At 41.9% G+C, this 22412-nt stretch overlaps 1 protein-coding gene across 1 annotated transcript in view; it reads left to right on the forward strand.

Annotated features, from left to right (window-relative positions):
• The window catches only part of LOC139468062 (TATA-binding protein-associated factor 172-like), a 63950-nt gene extending 42167 nt beyond the window's left edge, over positions 1–21783 (forward strand). Inside the window, exons 29-39 of the mRNA XM_071249765.1 lie at positions 1246–1397; positions 6602–6679; positions 7145–7208; positions 8254–8461; positions 10153–10397; positions 11361–11509; positions 14926–15084; positions 15865–15942; positions 16275–16404; positions 17217–17308; positions 17797–21783. Coding sequence (XP_071105866.1) covers positions 1246–1397; positions 6602–6679; positions 7145–7208; positions 8254–8461; positions 10153–10397; positions 11361–11509; positions 14926–15084; positions 15865–15942; positions 16275–16404; positions 17217–17308; positions 17797–18064 — 1623 coding nt within the window. The 3' untranslated portion in view covers positions 18065–21783. The remainder of the gene's footprint in view (positions 1–1245; positions 1398–6601; positions 6680–7144; positions 7209–8253; positions 8462–10152; positions 10398–11360; positions 11510–14925; positions 15085–15864; positions 15943–16274; positions 16405–17216; positions 17309–17796) is intronic.
• Positions 21784–22412: the final 629 nt, after the last annotated feature.

Below are 22412 nucleotides of genomic sequence, written 5' to 3' on the forward strand. Positions count from 1 at the left end.
TAAACAGCAAACAAACCAAACACTAGCGTGATGTGCTGATTGTCATGGGCAAGTTGATGGATGAGGTGGTGAAGTTCTGTGACTTGTTGATTGCATGTCAACGTATCCGGGCTGTGTGGGACGTTGCTAAGATCTGATAAGTGATTGATTGTTGTGGAACAGGCTCATTTACATCCAGGTCACTGTCATGTAGCTGGAATATTGCTGAGTCAAAAGACGTACAAATGCCAGACAAAAGTTGCACTTCAACCTCAAGGTCCGTGAAGATCCTTGGGTAGAATAGGTCTTCATCAACCCATTCTTGCCGTAAAAGGGTAGTCAGGCTTGCTGACTTAGTTGATGCATGTCATCGTATCCCAATTGTATTGATCAATGATCATGATGTCAATGACTGGATTGTCTGGTCCAGACTTGATTATTTACAGACCGCTGTCATATAGCTGGAATATTGCTGAGTGCGGCGTTAAACAACAAACAAACAAACAAACAAACAATCAACCTCAAGGTTCTTTTAACAATTGACTTATAAGGGATCGAGTAGGTTATGATGACTTACCTAGCTGATTGTGTCAGTGTATTCTGATGACAAGGATTGCCATTTATGTTGTCATCCACTATGTTTGGCAGCTGCCAATAGTTTGCTGACTGGGCACATTCACTCACATGCTCACTATTTTTGTCCTGAAGATATATACAATTGGTTGCACACTACATAGGTGTTGAATACATGACACTTGTGTATGGATAGCAACTTCTTTTATTCCTTGTAAGCAAGAATTAGCTCTGAAACGTTGTGACAAGGAATAAAAGAAGTTGCTATCCATAAAAAAAAGTGTCATGTATTCATGTCTACCAACTTCAAAATGCCTATCAAAGACTATATAGGTGTTGATATTTGAGAAATTCACACAAACCTATATGCCAAGCAAATGTTTGTTCAGCAACCCAGAAGAGTCCTTTCTGGTCTGAAGGGGAATATCATTACTATACTGTAATAAATAGGTGAAACACTGACTTCTGATCATTAATAATAAATTATGTTGCAGTGATGAGTCAAGAAACTTATGAGATAATACTGATAAGTAACTTGAATATGATTCTAGTTCCTTGGTATCAGCATCAGTTTAACACCTCTTCATAAAGGGTTTTACTTTGAATATGTAGTTAAATAATGAATGTTTTGTTTTGTTGTTGTTGAAAGTGTGTTACATGCCTCCAAATGAAGTCTTGTTTGTTTCATGACAGAAGTCTTCAAGTCCGGACAGCACACCAATCCCATCTATTGTTGTGTGTCCGCCCACCTTGGTGGGCCACTGGGTGTACGAGGTGAACAAATTTGTGGACAAGCAGTATCTCAACCCCCTCATGTATGCTGGGCCCCCTGGAGAAAGACAGAGGTAAATACCTGTTTTGAGGGAGTGAGAGGGAGATATATACCAGCAGGGACAGGGGTGAGACAGAGGTAAATACCTGCTTTGAGGGAGTGAGAGGGAGATATATACCAGCAGGGACAGGGGTGAGACAGAGGTAAATACCTGCTTTGAGGGAGTGAGAGGGAGATATATACCAGCAGGGACAGGGGAAAGGCAGAGGTAAATACCTGCTTTGAGGGAGTGAGAGGGAGATATATACCAGCAGGGACAGGGGTGAGACAGAGGTAAATACCTGCTTTGAGGGAGTGAGAGGGAGATATATACCAGCAGGGACAGGGGAAAGGCAGAGGTAAATACCTGCTTTGAGGGAGTGAGAGGGAGATAAATACCAGCAGGGACAGGGGTGAGACAGAGGTAAATACCTGCTTTGAGGGAGTGAGAGGGAGATATATGGGTCATTCTCAAAAAATGTCAGAATTTCAACTAAGCAAAAACATCAAAATTGTCTTTTGTAAAATTCCTTTTTTATTGACTCAGTACACAAAGTAACTTCTGAATAATAATGTTAAGCAAAATGACACCTTAATAATCAATGATGTCTGAATTATGATTATTAATTAACACTGAACAGGAAAAATATGTCTGTCCTGTTACCATTTTAACAATTATATTTTCTGTAACAATATTTTTCAAAGTTCAACACAAATCATGTCAGTTCTTGTTTTTAAATGTATTGTTTAATATTTCAATGAGTACAATTAAAAAGAGATTGGATACATTATTTTATGGACAGATATTATTTTATGGACAGATTTTTCAACCTCACCCTTCTCCACCACACCACCTGTCTTCTCCACACTTTTCTCAACCTCACCCTTCTCCACCACACCACCTGTCCTCTCCACCTTTTTCTCAACCTCACCCTTCTCCACCACACCACCTGTCCTCTCCACACTTTTCTCAACCTCACCCTTCTCCACCACACCACCTGTCCTCTCCACCTTTTTCTCAACCTCACCCTTCTCCACCACACCATCTGTCCTCTCCACACTTTTCTCAACCTCACCCTTCTCCACCACACCACCTGTCTTCTCCACCCTTCTGTTGTTTTTTCATCAGATAACTATCTTCAACAAAGTAGTCTATTTTTTTATGTATATATGTTTTCTTCTAAACTGTGATAAATTTGAAAACATATCTCTTAATGTTTCATAAAATTAGAATATTTAGTGATTGGATAAGAAACTTTAGATAAAGATGACCAAATGTCTGTGCTGTTACTTTTAAGTCTTAACCAATTTTTTTTATTTAGCTTGGAAGATTTGTTCAGCCATAGCCTCTTGAATGCCTGTGTTATTTCAAAAGAATTATTTGTGTTAATATGGTAATTATATTATTGATTGGTTATACTAGGAAAGACAGTTTAAGGTGATGATAAGTCTGTGCTGTTACCACGGAATGTCTGTGCTGTTACTTTTTCATCAGATAACTATCTTCAACAAAGTAGTCTATTTTTTATGTATATGTTTTCTACTAAACTGTGATAAATTTGAAAACATATGTCTTAATGTTTCATAAAATTAGAATATTGAGTGAATTGGACAAGAATAGTTAGATAAAGCTGACCAAATGTCTGTGCTGTTACCAATATTTGTCTCTGCTGTTACTTTTAAGTCTTGAGCAACTTGTTTTTATTCAGCTTGGAAAATTTGTACAACTATAGCCTTTTGAATGTCTGTGTTATTTCAAAAGGAATTATTTGAGTTATTATGGTAATGATATTATTGATTGGTTAAACAAGGAAAGACAGTTTAAGATGATGATAAGTCTGTGCTGTTACCACGGAATGTCTGTCCTGTTACATGTTTGAAGGTAACAGCACAGACAGTAACAGCATAGACAAATTGACATTAATTACAGGTTTTTTTAATGAGACCTCCCTTGAAATGTTGAGACCACATGGCATTGTGAACAGTTCATATTTTCTAATATTCTGAAAAAATGGTTTTAGAAAAAAATATTTGTTTTGGCAAAAATGAGCAGTAACAGCACAGACATAAGAAAAGAGTATTCATGATAGGAATAAACTTCCCTGTCAAGCAGAATTATCCAAGATCTTCTCTCACTTGAAGGACACTGCTGCCATGATAGTACAGGAGGTAAGCTGCATTTCTGTTATTTTGAATTATGGGAATCTTGAAGGATTATTTATTTTTCAGTTTTGATCCATCCTGGTAACAGGACAGACACTTTTTTATGTACAAGTGTTTCTTACCAAAAACCAATATAAATAAAAGAGTGTATCTTCAAAAGATAATTTTATATCATGAGTTAGAAAGGTAATGTACAATATATAAACATTATTTACATAATATTTTTTATTTTTAGCAACATTAAACAATGTTGATGTGCAAACATAGGGTTACGGACACACCCTTCAGCTCAATTTAACTGCAATTAAGCAGTTTTAATTAAAATAAAATACCTAATAAGAAATACTGAAACTTAACTTTCAGACACCATGGTATGTTCTACGAAAAACACTTGTGTTTAAACATATCTAAAATAAATATTTTACTTGTTATTCAACTCGGACTAAAAAACTCACTTTTTTTTAGAATGACCCATATACCAGCAGGGACAGGGGTGAGACGGAGGTAAATACCTGCTTTGAGGGAGTGAGAGGGAGATATATACCAGCAGGGACAGGGGAAAGGCAGAGGTAAATACCTGCTTTGAGGGAGTGAGAGGGAGATATATACCAGCAGGGACAGGGGTGAGACAGAGGTAAATACCTGCTTTGAGGGAGTGAGAGGGAGATATATACCAGCAGGGACAGGGGTGAGACAGAGGTAAATACCTGCTTTGAGGGAGTGAGAGGGAGATATATACCAGCAGGGACAGGGGTGAGACAGAGGTCAATACCTGCTTTGAGGGAGTGAGAGGGAGATATATACCAGCAGGTACAGGGGTGAGACAGAAGTCAATACCTGCTTTGAGGGAGTGAGAGGGAGATATATACCAGCAGGGACAGGGGTGAGACAGAGGTAAATACCTGCTTTGAGGGAGTGAGAGGGAGATATATACCAGCAGGGACAGGGGTGAGACAGAGGTCAATACCTGCTTTGAGGGAGTGAGAGGGAGATATATACCATCAGGGACAGGGGTGAGACAGAGGTAAATACCTGCTTTGAGGGAGTGAGAGGGAGATATATACCAGCAGGGACAGGGGTGAGACAGAAGTCAATACCTGCTTTGAGGGAGTGAGAGGGAGATATATACCAGCAGGGACAGGGGTGAGACAGAGGTAAATACCTGCTTTGAGGGAGTGAGAGGGAGATATATACCAGCAGGGACAGGGGTGAGACAGAGGTAAATACCTGCTTTGAGGGAGTGAGAGGGAGATATATACCAGCAGGTACAGGGGGGAGACAGAGGTAAATACCTGCTTTGAGGGAGTGAGAGGGAGATATATACCAGCAGGGACAGGGGTGAGACAGAGGTAAATGCCTGCTTTGAGGGAGATATATACCATCAGGGACAGGGGTGAGACAGAGGTAAATACCTGCTTTGAGGGAGAGAGAGGGAGATATATACCAGCAGGGACAGGGGTGAGACAGAGGTAAATACCTGCTTTGAGGGAGTGAGAGGGAGATACATACCAGCAGGGACAGGGGTGAGACAGAGGTAAATACCTGCTTTGAGGGAGTGAGAGGGAGATATATACCAGCAGGGACAGGGGTGAGACAGAAGTCAATACCTGCTTTGAGGGAGTGAGAGGGAGATATATACCATCAGGGACAGGGGTGAGACAGAGGTAAATACCTGCTTTGAGGGAGTGAGAGGGAGATATATACCAGCAGGTACAGGGGTGAGACAGAGGTAAATGCCTGCTTTGAGGGAGTGAGAGGAAGATATATACCAGCAGGGACAGGGGTGAGACAGAGGTAAATACCTGCTTTGAGGGAGTGAGAGGGAGATATATACCATCAGGGACAGGGGTGAGACAGCAGTAAATACCTGCTTTGAGGGAGTGAGAGGGTGATGTATACCATCAGGGACAGGGGTGAGACAGAGGTAAATACCTGCTTTGAGGGAGTGAGAGGGAGATATATACCAGCAGGGACAGGGGTGAGACAGAGGTAAATACCTGCTTTGAGGGAGTGAGAGGGAGATATATACCAGCAGGGACAGGGGTGAGACAGAGGTAAATACCTGCTTTGACGGAGTGAGAGGGAGATATATACCAGCAGGGACAGGGGTGAGACAGAGGTAAATACCTGCTTTGAGGGAGTGAGAGGGAGATATATACCAGCAGGGACAGGGGTGAGACAGAGGTAAATACCTGCTTTGAGGGAGTGAGAGGGAGATAAATACCAACAGGGATGGGCTGAGAGGGAGGTTCATGTTCTCCTTCAGGGATATTGTTAGCTCATGCTATTGTCAGATATTTAGGTGATAAACATACTGTGTTTTCAATGTAGAGCTAAGTTAGCTGTAGATTTAACCCCGCTAAATTGAATTTGGAACCGTGCAGCGTGAGGCTTCAAATGTTAAATTTAGCGCAGTTAATACACAGGTAACCTAGCTCGAAATTGAAAACAGTATGTTTATCTCCATTCTACCATGACTAAATAAAAAGCAAACTCTTTGGTGTTGAGTCCAGTCTCTTGAGTGGGTTGTTGATCTGAATTACGGAATCACCGACAACAGCCCGTGAACAAAATATGGCGCTGTATATGCTCAAGCAGTGTGTTTACACCGTGATACTTCACGCAGATATATGACAGGCACTGAAAGCATATAAGCATGGCAACTTGGGAAGCTGACATGATGTAGGCATCCCTAAAGAAAAATAACCAATTTTTGCAAGGCTTTCCTTCTACACTGCAAGTAACCATTATGACGTCATATCGCTCATTGTCACACAAAAGATATGATGTCCAGTCGTATATAGAAACCTGTAATTGTAGATATAATTATTTGAATATGCCAACCGACAATGACTCAAAAAAGTACTATTCTATGAATATTAGCTTCCCTTAAACCAGCTGTTCAATCAGAGGGGTTTATAGCCTCTGATTGACCAGTCAGAATCGAGTTATTTCCAAATTCAAGGTAGAATTGATATTTTTTTAAACATCAAACATTTGCAATAGTTTATGGAAATAAATGTTGTAATTGAACTAGGGGTTTGTCTATATGGTCGGCCTCCTTTCCCTGTTCAGATTGCAGAAGAAAGTGAAGAAGCACAACCTGATCGTTGCCTCCTATGATGTGGTCAGGAACGACATAGACTTCTTCAGGTGAGCTACAACACAGAATATCACCAAATTTAAAAAAAAAATCAAAACAATGTTATTAAAAAGTCATAAATGCAATTCCTAAGTTAATCTCAGTATTCGTTGCATGTTGTGTTAGAACATAGTTACTGTCTATGTGTTGTTACCATGGATACCATGTATTGCTACCATGGATACAAACCTCATGAAGATCCAGGTAGAGAATAGGTCTTCAGCAACCCATGTTTGCCACAAGAGGCAACCAAAAGGATCGGGTGGTCAGGCTCACTGACTTGGTTGATGCATGTCATCATCTCCCTATTGCGTGGATTAATGCTCATGATGTCAATCACAGGATTGTCTGCTCCAGACTCAATTATTGACAGGCCACCTTTATATAGCTGGAATATTGATGAGTGTGGTGTTAAACAACAAAGAAACAAAACCCTGATTACATGCCATGTCAGAACATTGTGTATTTCTTCACAGCACCATCAACTGGAACTATTGTATATTGGATGAAGGTCATATTATCAGGAATGGAAAAACAAAGGTATGCGTCAAGATCTTGTTGCATTGATCCGAGGGGTGCTTGACCTTTTCATTGTGTGATGTTAAAATATATATATATATATATATTTGTGATGGATGATGCATTCCTGCAATGCTACATGTCACCTACCCTGTGGTGTCTAGCAACCTGTGCAAGGCATCCTTGTGTTGTCAGGCTCGCTGACTTGGTTGATGTCATCATAACCCAACGTTGTTGGACTTGGCTATTATATCATCACCGTCTCAATAAGTTACAGGCTGCCATCATGTACTATAAATCTGGAAAGTTTTGCGAGCAGGAAAGTACTGCAAAAACTGTGAACGACACACACCCGCAATAGTTTCATGAAGCAGTTATGTTTGCAAACCAACAACAAACGAAAGACATCAGGAGGCATGTTTCTTGAAATCACTTCCACACATAATCAAACCAACCAGTTACTGAATAAACAAACACTCCCGTCCTGTTTACCTAATTACACATGGTCATTCACAGTCAATAGTCTAATTGTCTAAGTTCACTAACCTGCCTCATCTCATCAAGTTGACATAACACCAAGTAATCTGACATACGCCAGCTAGTTTAGTCTGTTAGATAAACACGCTACTCCAACCCCACTAGTCAACAACAACAACACATGCATCTATAGTTTTAGTAAACACTGACTGACACTGAGTTACCATTTCATCATGCCGCTTCCTACTTATCAAAAATAACACATGCAAAAGTAGGTTTTTATATTTGGTAATCTTAACATGGAATTGCAAAACTTTCCAGACGTAGTTAATGCTATTGTTAGCCACTCGCATTAATTTCATGGCGCCAAACTTCCAGATTTACAGTATCTGGAATATTGCTGAGTGTCATTAAACAAGAAACAATCAATGTTCGGAATGTAGACAAACCAAGTTCTGAAATGTTCACAAGAGTGTGGATTGTATGGTGTACAACGTCTATGATCTGCATCACATTTCCTCCCATGCTAACGTGACACAACTGAAATACTATGATGTAAACCCATCTCACACTCTTGCCACCTGTTCAGCTGTCCAAGGCTGTGAAGATGCTGGTGTGTAACCACCGCCTCATCCTGTCCGGAACACCTATACAGAACAATGTTCTGGACCTGTGGTCTCTCTTTGACTTCCTGATGCCGGGATTCCTGGGCACGGAGCGGCAGTTCCAGGCCCGGTATGGGAAGCCGATCCTGCAGAGTCGGGATGCCAAGAGCACAACCAAGGAACAGGAAGCAGGTGAGGAGAACCACTAACAGTGTGTGTAGCATCTACCTGGGAACTTACGCAAACATGCATTAATAACAGTTTGCATATTAATAACAGTTCGCATATTTTCATGACTTGGTTGGTTTTTTGGGTTTTTTTTTCAAAATATAGCTTGTGATGTGTAATAGTGCATGTTTAAGCCCTGAACTACAGTCGAACCACCTTGTGTCGAACTTTGATGTGTCATATTCCCATCTCCCTTAAACTCACCTTCTGGTCCCTGTTAATTTCTGCTATATTTATCATCATTTATACTTGGATCTGTCAAACTGGATATGTCAAATTCCCGGTTGTCTCAAACAGTTCATAATAAAACAAAACAACATCCACACTCGCCAAACTTTCAACCTTCAACTCATTTCACACTCAAATGACGGACCTCACTGCGATTGACACAATTACACCAAAGGCAGGATGCTTTCTAACAACTGACAATATCCAATCAAGACAATATCCAATCAAGGCTAATTAACAAGCACACATTACAACAATCGTACAAGCTGATTACTGGATACACAGAGGCATAAAGGTACTTTAGCATTCTCATGTGACTGCTGATATCACGTGAAAATTGAAAAATGAGTAAAACAGATTTAAGATCTATTATTTAAGATATGACTGAAACACTGACACCAGACCAGATTGCTATGAGACGCCTGAATAGCTGGCCGCATCACGACCAACAGCCAGGGCACTGAAATTTACATATGCATCAAAATCTAGTGTTGCGTCCAGACCTGGTAATCATCTCTTACATGATGTTTGGTTTTCGGAAAATTCTCTTTCTTGGTTGTCTCGAACCCTGGACAACTCACACTTTTTTCCAGGTCCCTCGGAGTTTGACACGACTTTCGACTGTATTATACTTCAGGCATAATCAATAGCTGGGGTATAAGGGTGCATAACACAACACATAGGAGCTCAGCAAACTATTTCTCTTCTGATATGGCTTCTTCCACAGGCTATCATGAAAAGTGTTCATTATCATGTAGTAATGAGCAGTTGGTGTCCTCGATTTTTGCCTCCAACAATTTCAGATGTTTGATAGGGAATGATATTCTCTTGAAAAGTAATTTGGTGTTGATTAAGGAACAATGCTTGTATTGCACATATTCTTTCTGATTTTAACAGGTGTAATTGCATATTCAAAGTTGACGTTTGATAAAACTTCTTGAATCTGTGCTTGAGTTTACATGTGTATCTTGTTTTCAGACAAATTTAAATTACCATAATTTGATTTGTTGCTACTTCTTTCCAGCACACACTGACTATATCATTGTATTCCTTGACTTTATATGGGGTGGTCGGGTAGCCTTGTGGTTATAAAGTGTTTGCTCGTCACGCCAAAGACCTGAGTTCGATTCCCGACATTGGTACAATGTGTGAAGCCCATTTGTGGGGTCCCCTGCCGTGATATTGCCGGAATATTGCAAAAAATGGCGTAAAACTTCACTCACTCACTCCTAGACTTTATGGCAAATACTGGTAGTAAGCTAACCATGTTATCCGGAGAGGCATTCAAATAAACCCACAAAGCTTGTTTGCCGATCAGAACATCTATACCCTCATGAAATAAATACTTTAAACCATTTTGATGTATTTTTCACTTATTGCACTGTCATATAGAACTTTATTCAGTGACAATATTGACTGTGTTACAGGTGCCCTCGCTATGGAGTCTCTCCACCGACAAGTGCTGCCCTTCGTCCTGCGCCGCCTCAAGGAGGACGTGCTGCAGGACCTGCCCCCGAAGATCATCCAGGACTACTATTGTGACCTAAGTCCCCTCCAGGTGGAGCTGTACGAGGACTTCGCCCGCTCACGTGTCAAGAAGGGCATCGATGAGACCCTGCAGGATGACACGGACAAGAAAGTTAACTCTCAGGGAACTACTCATATATTCCAAGTATGTGTAAATCTTTTATATTTCATTTTATTGTGTCAAGCCTGTGATGATTTTAAATGTCTGATATTTACAGTGGGTCTGTGCTCCATGATCTGGTATACATTTTCTGTCTTGGTCTGGTCGATGAAATTAGTGATTTGTGTCAATCTGAGACATAGGGTAGTCATCAACTGCCAGGTGGATATACACTGTACAATGTGAATTCCCAACAATATGGGTCATGAAGGGCTGGCTAAGACTGATGGGTCAGTGGTGTAGTCTAGTGGTTAAAGCGTTTGCCAGTCATGCCAAAGACCCAGGTTCTGTTCCCCACATGGGTACAATGTGTGAAGCCCATTTCTGGTGTCCTCCACCGTAATATTGCTGGAATATTGCGAACAACACCTAGTGACCCAAGCCTAGTCTCCCATTAATATCAGTGCTAAAGCAGTAAAAGAATGTGTGAAACTAGTCAATGTTCTGTTTTGGGAAAGATGGCCCAGTGATTTTTGGAGCCACAGTTACCTGTTCAGAAGTGTGTCTAAGTCATTCGAGCGTCCACTGGTCGTGGGTAGTATCTAAGATTCACCCTAATATGGACCCTTTGTCAAGTATCACATTGTGTTCCACCGAAGAAGAAAACATCTAACACTGGCATAACTCCTGACTTTCATCTCACATTAATATGATGTGTTGTGATAAAACTTAAACACTGTTCAAAGCGGAGTTAAATCCAAGTTGGTCACTTGCTCACTCTCTCACTGGATGTGCAGACTGTACAAAGGAGTATAGTTAGTCTAGTCATCTAGTCACTGTTCAGAGTTCCGATATAACTGAAATACAGTTTAAGTGTCACCAAACCTCGCTGCATTTAGATTAGCATACTTGTATCTGCAAGTGTTTATCATACAGCTTGGTTTGCTCTCATTAACTCACGTGTAGTCTGGTGGTCAGAGCAGCTGACTGTTGATGTTTTCTCGTCAGGCTCTGCAGTATCTGCGGAAGGTGTGCAACCACCCGGCCCTCGTGCTCAACCCCAACCACCCCAAGTTTGAGTCCGTCTGCCAGCACCTCAAGCAGCAGAACTCGTCCCTGAAGGATCTCACACACGCCCCCAAACTCACAGCACTCAAGTAAGTCTCTGTCTCATGTCGGGATTTCACAACACTCAATTTAGTCTTAATCCCTTGTCACCACCTTCAACAAATATTGAGGAAACTTGTGTTGTCAATAAAAAAAATTAACCTTATCGTGACTCATGCCTATTGCTTATCTCGATTTCTGAAAGGTAGTGGAAACTTCCTGAACTGTATTCCCAGAGAACAAGTAGAGAGTGTAGTTTCTGCACTCAATTTAGGACAAAAAGAATTTGCACAATACCTCTTTGTTGTGTAAAGGAAGAGGTTACACTGGAAGAGATGAGAATTATCACGATCTGCATCTTCTTCAGATATGATAACTATGAAGAAAAAGAAGAGTGAGGTAACGCCTACTTCTTCTTCAGAGGAAGATGTTATGGAGGAGGTCCACGTTGACCTTCCTTCTTCGCAGGGTAAGGCAGTCATGCCATCACTAAGTTCTTTCCTGGCACATTTCTGGTGTCCCCCGCCGTGATATTGCTGGAATATTGCTAAAAGCGGCATAAAATCATACTCACTCACTCACTCTTTCCTGGGAAGCAAGGACGTCGACACTCTTATTAAAAGTTCATCTAGGTCTAAGAAGAAATCTCCTACTGTCACCTGCACTAGCAGTAACAACCTGAAGGTGTTAGCCAAGAAAAAAAGCCCTCTTGATTGCAACTCATCTTCAACGACAAGATCTGCTAATGCACAGAACACAGATACCTGCACGCATCCAATGACATCAATGCAGCTCCAGAAGTTCATGAACCTCCCACAACCTTCACAGACCCAGCCATACATGCAGGACCAGTCCTTCACACAACCCCAGGCTTTCACACAGCCACTGGCCTTCACATAGCCACTGGCCTTCACAAAGCCTCAGGCCTTCACACAGCCTCAGGCCTTCACAAAGCCTCAGACCTTCCGAAGCCTCAGGCCTTCACACAGCCACAGACCTTCACACGGCCACAGGTCTTCACACGGCCACAGGTCTTCACACGGCCACAGGCCTTCACATAGCCACAGAGCCTCAGGCCTTCACACAGCCAGACCTTCACACAGCCACACAGCCTCAGGCCTTCACACAGCCACAGACCTTCACACAGCCACAGACCTTCACACAGCCACAGACCTTCACTTAGCCACAGACCTTCACTTAGCCACAGGCCTTCATGCAGGCACAGGCCTTCACACAGCCACAGGCCTTCACACAGCCACAGGCCTTCACACAGCCACAGGCCTTCACACAGCCACAGACCTTCACACAGCACCAGACCTTCACATAGCCACAGACCTTCACACAGTACCAGACCTTCACACAGCTACTGGCCTTCACACAGCCTCAGGCCGTCACACAGCCACAGAGCCTCAGGCCTTCACACAGCCACAGACTTTCACGCAGCCACAGACCTTCACGCAGCCACAGACCTTCACGCAGCCACAGACCTTCACGCAGCCTCAGACCTTCATGCAGCCACAGGCCGTCACACAGCCACACAGCCACAGACCTTCACACAGCCACAGATCTTCACGCAGCAACAGACCTTCACGCAGCCTCAGACCTTCATGCAGCCACAGGCCTTCACACAGCCACAGACCTTCACACAGCCTCAGCCCTTCACACAGCCAGACCTTTACACAGCCTCAGACCTTCACACAGCCACAGGCCTTCACACAGCCACAGGCCTTCACACAGCATCAGACCTTCACACAGCATCAGACCTTCATGCAGCCACAGGCCTTCAGACAGCCACAGGCCTTCTTCACACAGCCACAGACCTTCACACAGCCACAGACCGTCACACAGCCTCAGACCTTCACACAGCCTCAGACCGTTACACAGCCTCAGACCTTCACACAGCATCAGACCTTTACACAGCCACAGGCCTTTACACAGCCACAGGCCTTCACACAGCATCAGACCTTCACACAGCCACAGACCTTCACACAGCCTCAGGCCTTCACACAGCCTCAGACCTTCACACAGCATCAGACCTTCACACAGCATCAGACCTTCAGACCTTCACACAGCCTCAGGCCTTCACACAGCCTCAGACCTTCAGACCTTCACACAGCATCAGACCTTCAGACCTTCACACAGCCTCAGACCTTCACACAGCATCAGACCTTCACACAGCATCAGACCTTCAGACCTTCACACAGCCTCAGGCCTTCATGCAGGACCCTACCTGCATGTAGTCTACAGCATTCACGCAGCTTGCATTCTTCAGCAGGGTAAGATACCTACTCCACCTTCTAAAACAGATTTAGTAGCTAGCGTGACACATGATTTTCTACTCATTATACGGTAACAATCAGAAAGAGTCCAGATGTTTCCTTCACCATGGTTACAAGAACCCAAGGGCTACCAACTTCTAGTTTCAATGCAGACTTCTTCCCTCAGGAAGAGCACTGACTTGTTACTGAGGGCACTTCAAATTCTAAGAAGAGCAAGTCCCTGACTTCACCTGTGGGTCCTGGCATTAGCAACCAGTTCTCCTCCGCTCCCCCCACATTTCTCTTGGAAGTAGACACCTGCGTGCAACCCTCCAGATTACGCAGCAGACCATCACACAGGCACAGATCCTTCACAGACTCGTACATTCACGCAGCCTCTAACTTATGCACAGTCTCCGTGTTTCACACAACAGTCGACCTCTTCTTGCAACCTTCTTTTCACAGACCTCTGTACCTGCGTCATACTCAAACAGCTAAAGTTATGCAACGTGTCCTACCAGCCAAGCCACAGCGTTTAACCTTTTGAGCACATCCTGCTCATTAATCCTATCGGATCGGAGACGTAAGGACAGTCTAGATCACACCAGACACCATCATCGGGGTTCTCTAAGTCTCATATTCAAACTCTGGTACAGACCATGTCAACCACATTAAGTGTACATGGCTTGTATTTTACATGAATTTTCTACGAAAGTACTATCACCCTCACCGTGGTATCATTCAACTAACATTGAATCTACACAGATATGACAGGGGGGATTGGCTGGAAAGTTCATCTAACCTCCACCGTGAGGTTGAGTCTTCCAGTGTGTCTGAGCTGCTCAGGGGTGCATTCGGGTGAGCTTTATTTCTGTTCTCTGGGAACACAGTTCAGGAAGTTTCCACTACCGTTCGGAAATGAGATGAGATAAGCAATAAGTGTGAGTCAGGATAAGTATAAATGATATTTGTACGTTTAAAAATACATTTCTCCCAATAATGTTAGATTCATTGTTTGTGGGAATAACAAGTAATTTCTTATAACATGGCATGATATAAACTCTTCATGTCTTTCCTTGTGGCACACCAGAAGTAATTCATTTGATATGTCATGTATTTCCCTGTTATGGATTATTGAAATCCATGTTGTTGTGCCTTGAGTGTCATTCGTGTACCAACAGAATAATAGACGTGATATCATATTGCAGACAATTACTAAACGACTGCGGTATCGGTGTCACTGTGTCAATGCCTGGGGGCAGCACTGGTCATCTCGGTACAGATGTACCGGTTGTCAACCAGCATCGAGTGCTGCTCTTCTGTCAGCTGAAAGGCATGCTGGATATAGTAGAGAAAGATTTGCTCAAGTGAGTTTGACAAGTCTCCTGTCACTTCTGTTACACGTCTGTTTGTGTGTTGTGTGTAAACACAGTCTCAGCCAAGAAGTAAGAGAAACATTTCGTGCGACTTTTTTCTTGCATGGTAATGAGGCACACCCTGTGAAAGTAAAACATCCTGGCATCAATATAACATTTGTGCATCAGTAAAACATCCCTGCATCAATAAAATATTCCTGCATTGGTAAAACATCCTGGATCACTGGAACATTTCTGCATCAGTAAAACATTCCAGCCTCGATAAAATATTCCTGCATTGGTAAAACATCCTGGATCACTGGAACATTTCTGCATCAGTAAAACATTCCAGCCTCGATAAAATATTCCTGCATTGGTAAAACATCCTGGACCACTAAAACATTCTGGTATCACTAAGATGTCCCAACAGCGGTAAAGCATCCCTGCATCAGTAAAACATCCCTGCATCAGTAAAACATCTCTGTATCAGTAAAGCATCCCTGCATCAGTAAAACATCCTTGCATCAGTAAAACGTCAGTAAAACATCCCTGCATCAGTAAAACATCAGTAAAACATCCCTGCATCAGTAAAACATCTCTGTATAAGAAAAACATCCCTGCATCAGTAAAACATCTCTGTATCAGTAAAACATCCCTGTATCAGTTTCCCAAACAATGTGAGGTACCATTCTGCACCAGTTTTTCAACCTCATGTCTACCATTATATATAGAAGACAAACTGGTGACTTCCATGTGGAAGTGAGTTGATTGTCATTGTATGTCTTGTTCCAGATGTCAGTTGCCATCGGTTACCTACCTCCGTCTAGATGGAAGTGTCCCTGCTGGCTCCAGACATGATATTGTACACAGGTCAGTCACTTTTTGGTGCACCGCCTACCTTCTGCTTGCTTAGCATCTGCTCGCTGAAGTAGAGCTCTCACTATTGCTCAAATCTGTAAAAAACACATTAAACTTTGCCTGGCCATGACTTGATTATGGACAGGCTGCTTGAATATTGCACATCATGCTCGCTCGCTCGCTCGCTCGCTCACTCACTCACTCACTCAGAATACCAGATTTTTCACTTTGCAGTAGCCGAAAACCCATACTATCTCTCAAAAAAGGAATTCATTCATAAGCTGTCCACAATCCTTATGTAAGATGATTGTGAACCAACCAATGTCATGTCTGTGTTGTCTCAGATTCAACAACGATCCATCTATAGACATGCTTCTGCTCACCACCCATGTCGGAGGGCTGGGCCTCAACCTGACCGGGGCCGACACTGTGATATTTGTGGAACATGACTGGAACCCTATGAAGGATTTGCAGGTCAGTACGACTCAAGGCTGTGGTAGAAATTACCCAGAATTGTCTACAAGCTCAAAACTAGCTTTTGTGTATTAGTCCACATATTGAACACAGCATAGGGTGTTCCTATTGACTGCATACAAGGTAATAGATGAAAAGATTGATATAAGTCGTAAACATATTGAGTATAAGAGTATGGCAGTAGGACCACAATTGAAACTTGTTCAGGATAAGCAGAATCAGAATTAAAACTTTTGAAGTTTCGTAATGTTATACTTTTTAATATTTTAAACATTGATGATACTTGCCCAAATATATATGGCCATCCCAAGAAATTCTACTAGTCATCAAGATGCCTTTAATGTTAGATAAACACTCTGGCTAGTGCACCGGTGCCAATGTCTAGCCCCGTGGAGGTCTTGATAAAAAAAACTGCTGAACATTTGCACCCAAGAAAAAAATATTATAAACATAAATTGCTTTTTTAAATAGTTTTAGAGTGGAAGATTGGACTGAAAGTACTTCGTGTGATGGATTCTGTCAGGTAGCATCTTGTCACTCCTGAAAGGAGGTGATAATTGTTTCCAGTTGAGGTTTCAAAAGCCCTTGGTTTCTACGTTTGTCAGCACCATACCCGTGCTCATTTGTTTCACCGAAGTGGTAAACGTCTGAGACCTGCATCACTTCAGGCTTTCCTCCCAAATTAAGCTGACATGCAGTGATATTACTGGAATAATGTTAAAAGCAGCATTAAACCCGACTCGTTCACTCACTCAAGAGCCGTGAGATAATAATCATAACGTTGAGGTTAAAATGCTTGGTTCACATTCCAGGCTATGGACAGAGCTCATCGTATTGGGCAGAAGAAAGTGGTAAATGTTTATCGTCTCATCACCCGTGGCACCCTGGAGGAAAAGATCATGGGGTAAGTTGGGTCATATTTAGTGGAGGTCATCCGGTACATTGGGTCATGTTTACTGGAGATCATGGGGTACATTAGGTTGTTTACTGGAGGTCATGGGGTACATTGGGTCATGTTTACTGGAGGTCATGGAGTAAGTTGGGTCATGTTTACTGGAGGTCATGGGGTACATTGGGTCATGTTTACTGGAGGTCATGGGGTACATTAGGTTGTTTACTGGAGGTCATGGGGTACATTGGGTCATGTTTACTGGAGGTCATGGGGTACATTGGGTCATGTTTACTGGAGGTCATGGAGTACATTGGGTCATGTTTACTGCAAGAAGAGATGATGGGGTCAGTTGGGTCATGTTTACTGGAGATCATGGGATAGGTTGGGAATGTTTACTTCAGGAGGAGATCATCTCCAAATGTATCATGTGTGAATCTCACTATGCAGCATGTGTTACTCCTAGTGCAGCATCTCCTAACTGATTCACTCCCTGGCTTCAGGCTGCAGAAGTTCAAGTTGACAATAGCCAACACCGTGATCACTCAGGACAACTCCAGCCTGCAGACCATGGGCACCGACCAACTGCTGGACCTCTTCACCCTGGGGGACAAGAAGAAGGGGGAGAGTGCGGCCAGCGCTGCCAAGGACGGCGCCCTCAAGCGGGAGACCATGAGAACCATCCTGGAGAACCTGGGGGATCTCTGGGACGAGAAGCAGTATGAGAACGAATTCAACCTGGACAACTTCATGAAGTCTCTGGCCAAGTAGCTCTCCATGTGTGACTGGCTTGGTTGACCATGTTTACAAACTGTTCCCAGAACAGACCTGTTGAATTGGGGTTGATAGCGCAAAGTGAAAGTATCCCTGATAGTATGAAGAGTCATTTACTTTTAGTAGGCTATCCAAACTTGTGGGCATGCATGTTATATTGTTGAACAGCTTTCCTTTAAGCATGACTCGGGTTCTGTCAGTATTTATTTGGAAGGAAATGGGCATTCAATGCCAATGTATTCCTGCATGAATTCAATTGTTATAGTTGAAGAATAATTACATTCAATTGTTTCATTATATGGCTGTTTCACCTGTTTTCTAAACTAAAAGTTCCAGAAGATACCATGTTATTCCAATACTTGCAGAGAGACCTGTAATCTTAGAACAGTTGTTTTATCTTTGATTACTACATCCTGGTCACGGGTGTACCAATTCACCTACCGTATTCAACGTAATAAGCGCCCTGCTCTAATAAGCGCCCACAGCGATATTTGCTAATATGTTGGCTAGTGAACAATCTCAATTAGCACCCCTTCCAACTGATTAATGTACACAAGACTTATTTATTCGTGTATAATATGCACTCATATGTTATATGCACCCTTAATTATAGGCAATTAAATCCTGGAAAATATATGTCGTATATTAACATATCAGGCTGTCAGAATAAACCACGAAATTTACGATCTTTCAACTCAAAATAATATTCTAATAAGAGCCCCCTATTTCTAATTTTGAGAGCGTCCTGAGCGCTTATTATGTCGAATACGGTATGTATGTATACTACTGAAAAGAAGTTAGAGAGCGCCCAATGTTTTTCTGACTATAGTTATCTGTTAGATTAACTGTACTCATGTGGAAAGATTGTGTGTTCTTTAATTTCTTTTGAGTAGTATGTTTTCTGACTGTATGCCCAAGAGATCTCAGGCCACGGTTCATTAATCAATTCAAATAGGTGTCGGTTGAATGTCTCCGAAAATGCCGAGAAACGAGTTTACGTGTATCATGTTGTGTATCCTCTTGTAACCTTAGCATCATTACACCCTAGTGTTAGACTTACAAATGCAGTGGAGTGAAAATCTGTCACGGACAAGACGTCCAGTCTGTCCGTGCAGTGTGTGTGCCTGTTTGATGCAACATTAGGAGTACAAGTTCGCAAAAGAAGACATGCCTGCAGATACGTGGAGAGACGATAGCTCTCATTGTATATACATGTATATATGCATCAGGTCAGGTCACAGGTCAAGGTCATATCTGACTCCTTGGTTTCTATGTATGATAAATATTCCATGATTTGTTGGATGGTTCTTGACAACATTATGCAACATTTGATTGTTTTCTGATGTTCAGGAAAATGTGTCATTTTAAGACTGGTAGTTGTTTTAATGTGTGTTTTAGGGGAATTTTAATTTGAACGTGAGAGTGGATTGCTTGGGTCTCGTGGACATATTGTTTGCAGCATTTCTTTTTCTGGACAGAATAATGGTCACAGGTGACTTAGCATCAGAAGCTTGCTATGTGGTCAATGCCTGCACCTGATCTTCCACACCCAAGTAGGAGCACATCGGCACAGTGGACAAAAGTGCCATTATTCCCTGTGCATGACAAGCCACTGATAGTGGGTTTGAATCCCAACTAAGCCCAGATTATGATCCTTGGTCTGTCCTACAGTTTTATGGATTTGGGGCCCAAAAATTCAGATTGGTAGGTCGAAAAATATAAAAATAGTTGATTTTTTTCTTAATATGTTAAGTAGGTAAGGAAAGAAGAATAAAAGTTTTGATCATAGTATTTTTCATTAAAAAATATTTATTTTGATAGCAACTGTTAGGTTGGGGTGTTTTAAACATATTACTTATTTCTGATCGGCAAAATAATAAAAACACTGATTTTCATTTTCATATTATTTTTATTTTTTATAATTCAATTTTTTCAAGTTACTAACCTTAGGCGTACATATATTAATCAAGACCAAAGACTGACTGCAGGGTTAGGGTAAAGTCAGAGGGTCGCTTGTGTCCTTGTGTTCATAGCTTACAATACACATTATGCAGCTTCTTCTCATGATTCCTGTTACTTTTGCATCTCATTCATAGCATCTAGGGCAAATGTTTGCATGTATCCTTGGAGACGTCTATAACTTAAAGACTTCAGATGATTTGATGATTAAAAGTGCAACTGCTGAAATGTCAAATGTCAAATCAACAGTTGTTATGCTATTTGTAGCATGCAAAAGAAGTGTTTATGTACTTTGTGTAGGGCTGGGACAAGACCAAATTTACTAACCCCCCCCCCTATTACCCTACGTGGGTACCCACACCCATAATACCCTACCCAGGGACCCGTTGTAGGTCTCAAGATATAGGTACAAATGTCCGATTTGGAATTGTTTGACCGTAGCCCTGGCAAAATGTATTTAGAGACACAAATAAAAAGATCTGGTTATGCATACAAAGAAGTTGACTGAAGTGCAATCTTTATTCAAACATATAAAAGTCAGAAGGAATGCATGCATAGTCAAACATTAGTGACATGTAGTGTAACCATGGAGTTCTAGATCATTTTTGTCATTACACAGTATATCACGTGACTAACCACGGGTCCGGGTAGTACCGTGGGTACTCGGGTCCTTGAGTTAGCTGTCCCAGCCCTATCTGTTGGTACTGACCACTCATGACTATGTTCCACTGAATTATATATCCAACTGGATTATTTCCACTTGTTGAAATATTTGTCCACAAGTCCTCCTGGTGTTTGTATGGAACACAGACTGAAAATAAGCCATAGGATCATGTCACTCCAGATATAATAGCCTTCAGAAGGTGGTATGTGTTTGACATGACATAGTATTACTGGGAGGTCAGATACCAGCCATAATGTTTGATGGGACGTAGTGCCAGTGTAGTCTAGTCCCACTATTGCTGTGTAGTTGTAGTTAAACCAATATTTTATTTCTATGAATTAAAACCCGGATTGGTCAACAGGCATTGTGCCTATTTGAAGACCTCTCCAACATAGTCGTAGAACCAGTTGCATATTTACAGATCTGCACAACAGTGACCACAATCTTAATATCAGATCTTTTACTCCGATACAAATCGCGTAAAGATCTGACAAATCTTACAGCATTGCTTCAGGTGAGCCCTGAACGAAGGTTTGACCATCCAAGCTTGAAGTTTCTGTGAATACTTGAGCCATTCAGATGTCGGATCAAAGACGATTCAGTTTCATTTCTTCACCACCTTCATTTGAAAAGTGAAGATGGAGATCCGGGTTAGAATATGTCTTCAGCAACCCATGCTTCCTGAAAAAGGCGACCATGCTTGTCGTAGGAGGTGACTAGCGGGAAAGGGTGGTCACTCGCTGATATGGTTGTTGCATGTAATCATATCCCAATTGCATGATCGATGCTCGTGATGTCAATCATTGGATTGTCTGGTCTAGACTTGATTATTTACAGACCGTGTCATATAGCTGAAGTATTGCTGAGTGGGGCGCTTAACAACAAACAAAAATTTGGAAATGTTGATGTGTAAGAAAACCAACGCATAAGACCAATATTCATTCAATAATACACCCTTCTCGGTACAGATGCCATGGTGCTATCAAATGAAAGGGTGTGGAAAATATCTGCATCTTATACTACTTAAAAGGAATTGAAGTACACCCGATTTCTTCATATGGCTGTAGTTAATGTTATGACATTACAGATTAAGAATAATCAAATGAAAAAATCAGATGTTCTTTAACTTCTTTTGAGTTGTATAAAATGTAACCTATGTTATTTTACATTGGGAAAATGTTTGTTTCAAGATACAAATATCAAACATGCTGTACCAAGATCTCCACTCGCTCATACAAAGAATTCATGCTCATTGGCTGTTTTGAATGTTCACCTGATGTCAACTCTGATGGAGGGAGGGTTTGTCACATCTTTCTGCTTTGAATTATCAGTGGGAGTTATATATCAGTGGGAGTCATTCATCCTTGGGAGGTTGTCATTCATCCATGGGAGGTTGTCATTCGTCCATGGGAGGTTGTCATTCATCCTTGGGAGGTTATCATTCGTCCATGGGAGGTTGTCATTCATCCATGGTTGATTATCATTCGTCCATGGGAGGTTGTCATTCGTCCTTGGGAGGTTGTCATTCATCCATGGGTGGTTGTTATTCGTCCTTGGGAGGTTGTCATTCGTCCATGGGAAGCAGTCATTATTCCAGCGGAAGGTCAGATCTCTGTTCTTTGCATCTCATTTACTTCATTCCATTAGATATTCTGCTGACATGTATTTTTTCATTTCACAACATTGTTGACAAGTGCTTTGGATATGGATGAAACGTTTCAC

This window comes from Haliotis cracherodii, unplaced genomic scaffold (assembly GCF_022045235.1).
Source record: "Haliotis cracherodii isolate W230 unplaced genomic scaffold, xgHalCrac1.p SCAF_2, whole genome shotgun sequence".
Taxonomy (NCBI): Eukaryota; Metazoa; Mollusca; class Gastropoda; order Lepetellida; family Haliotidae; genus Haliotis; species Haliotis cracherodii.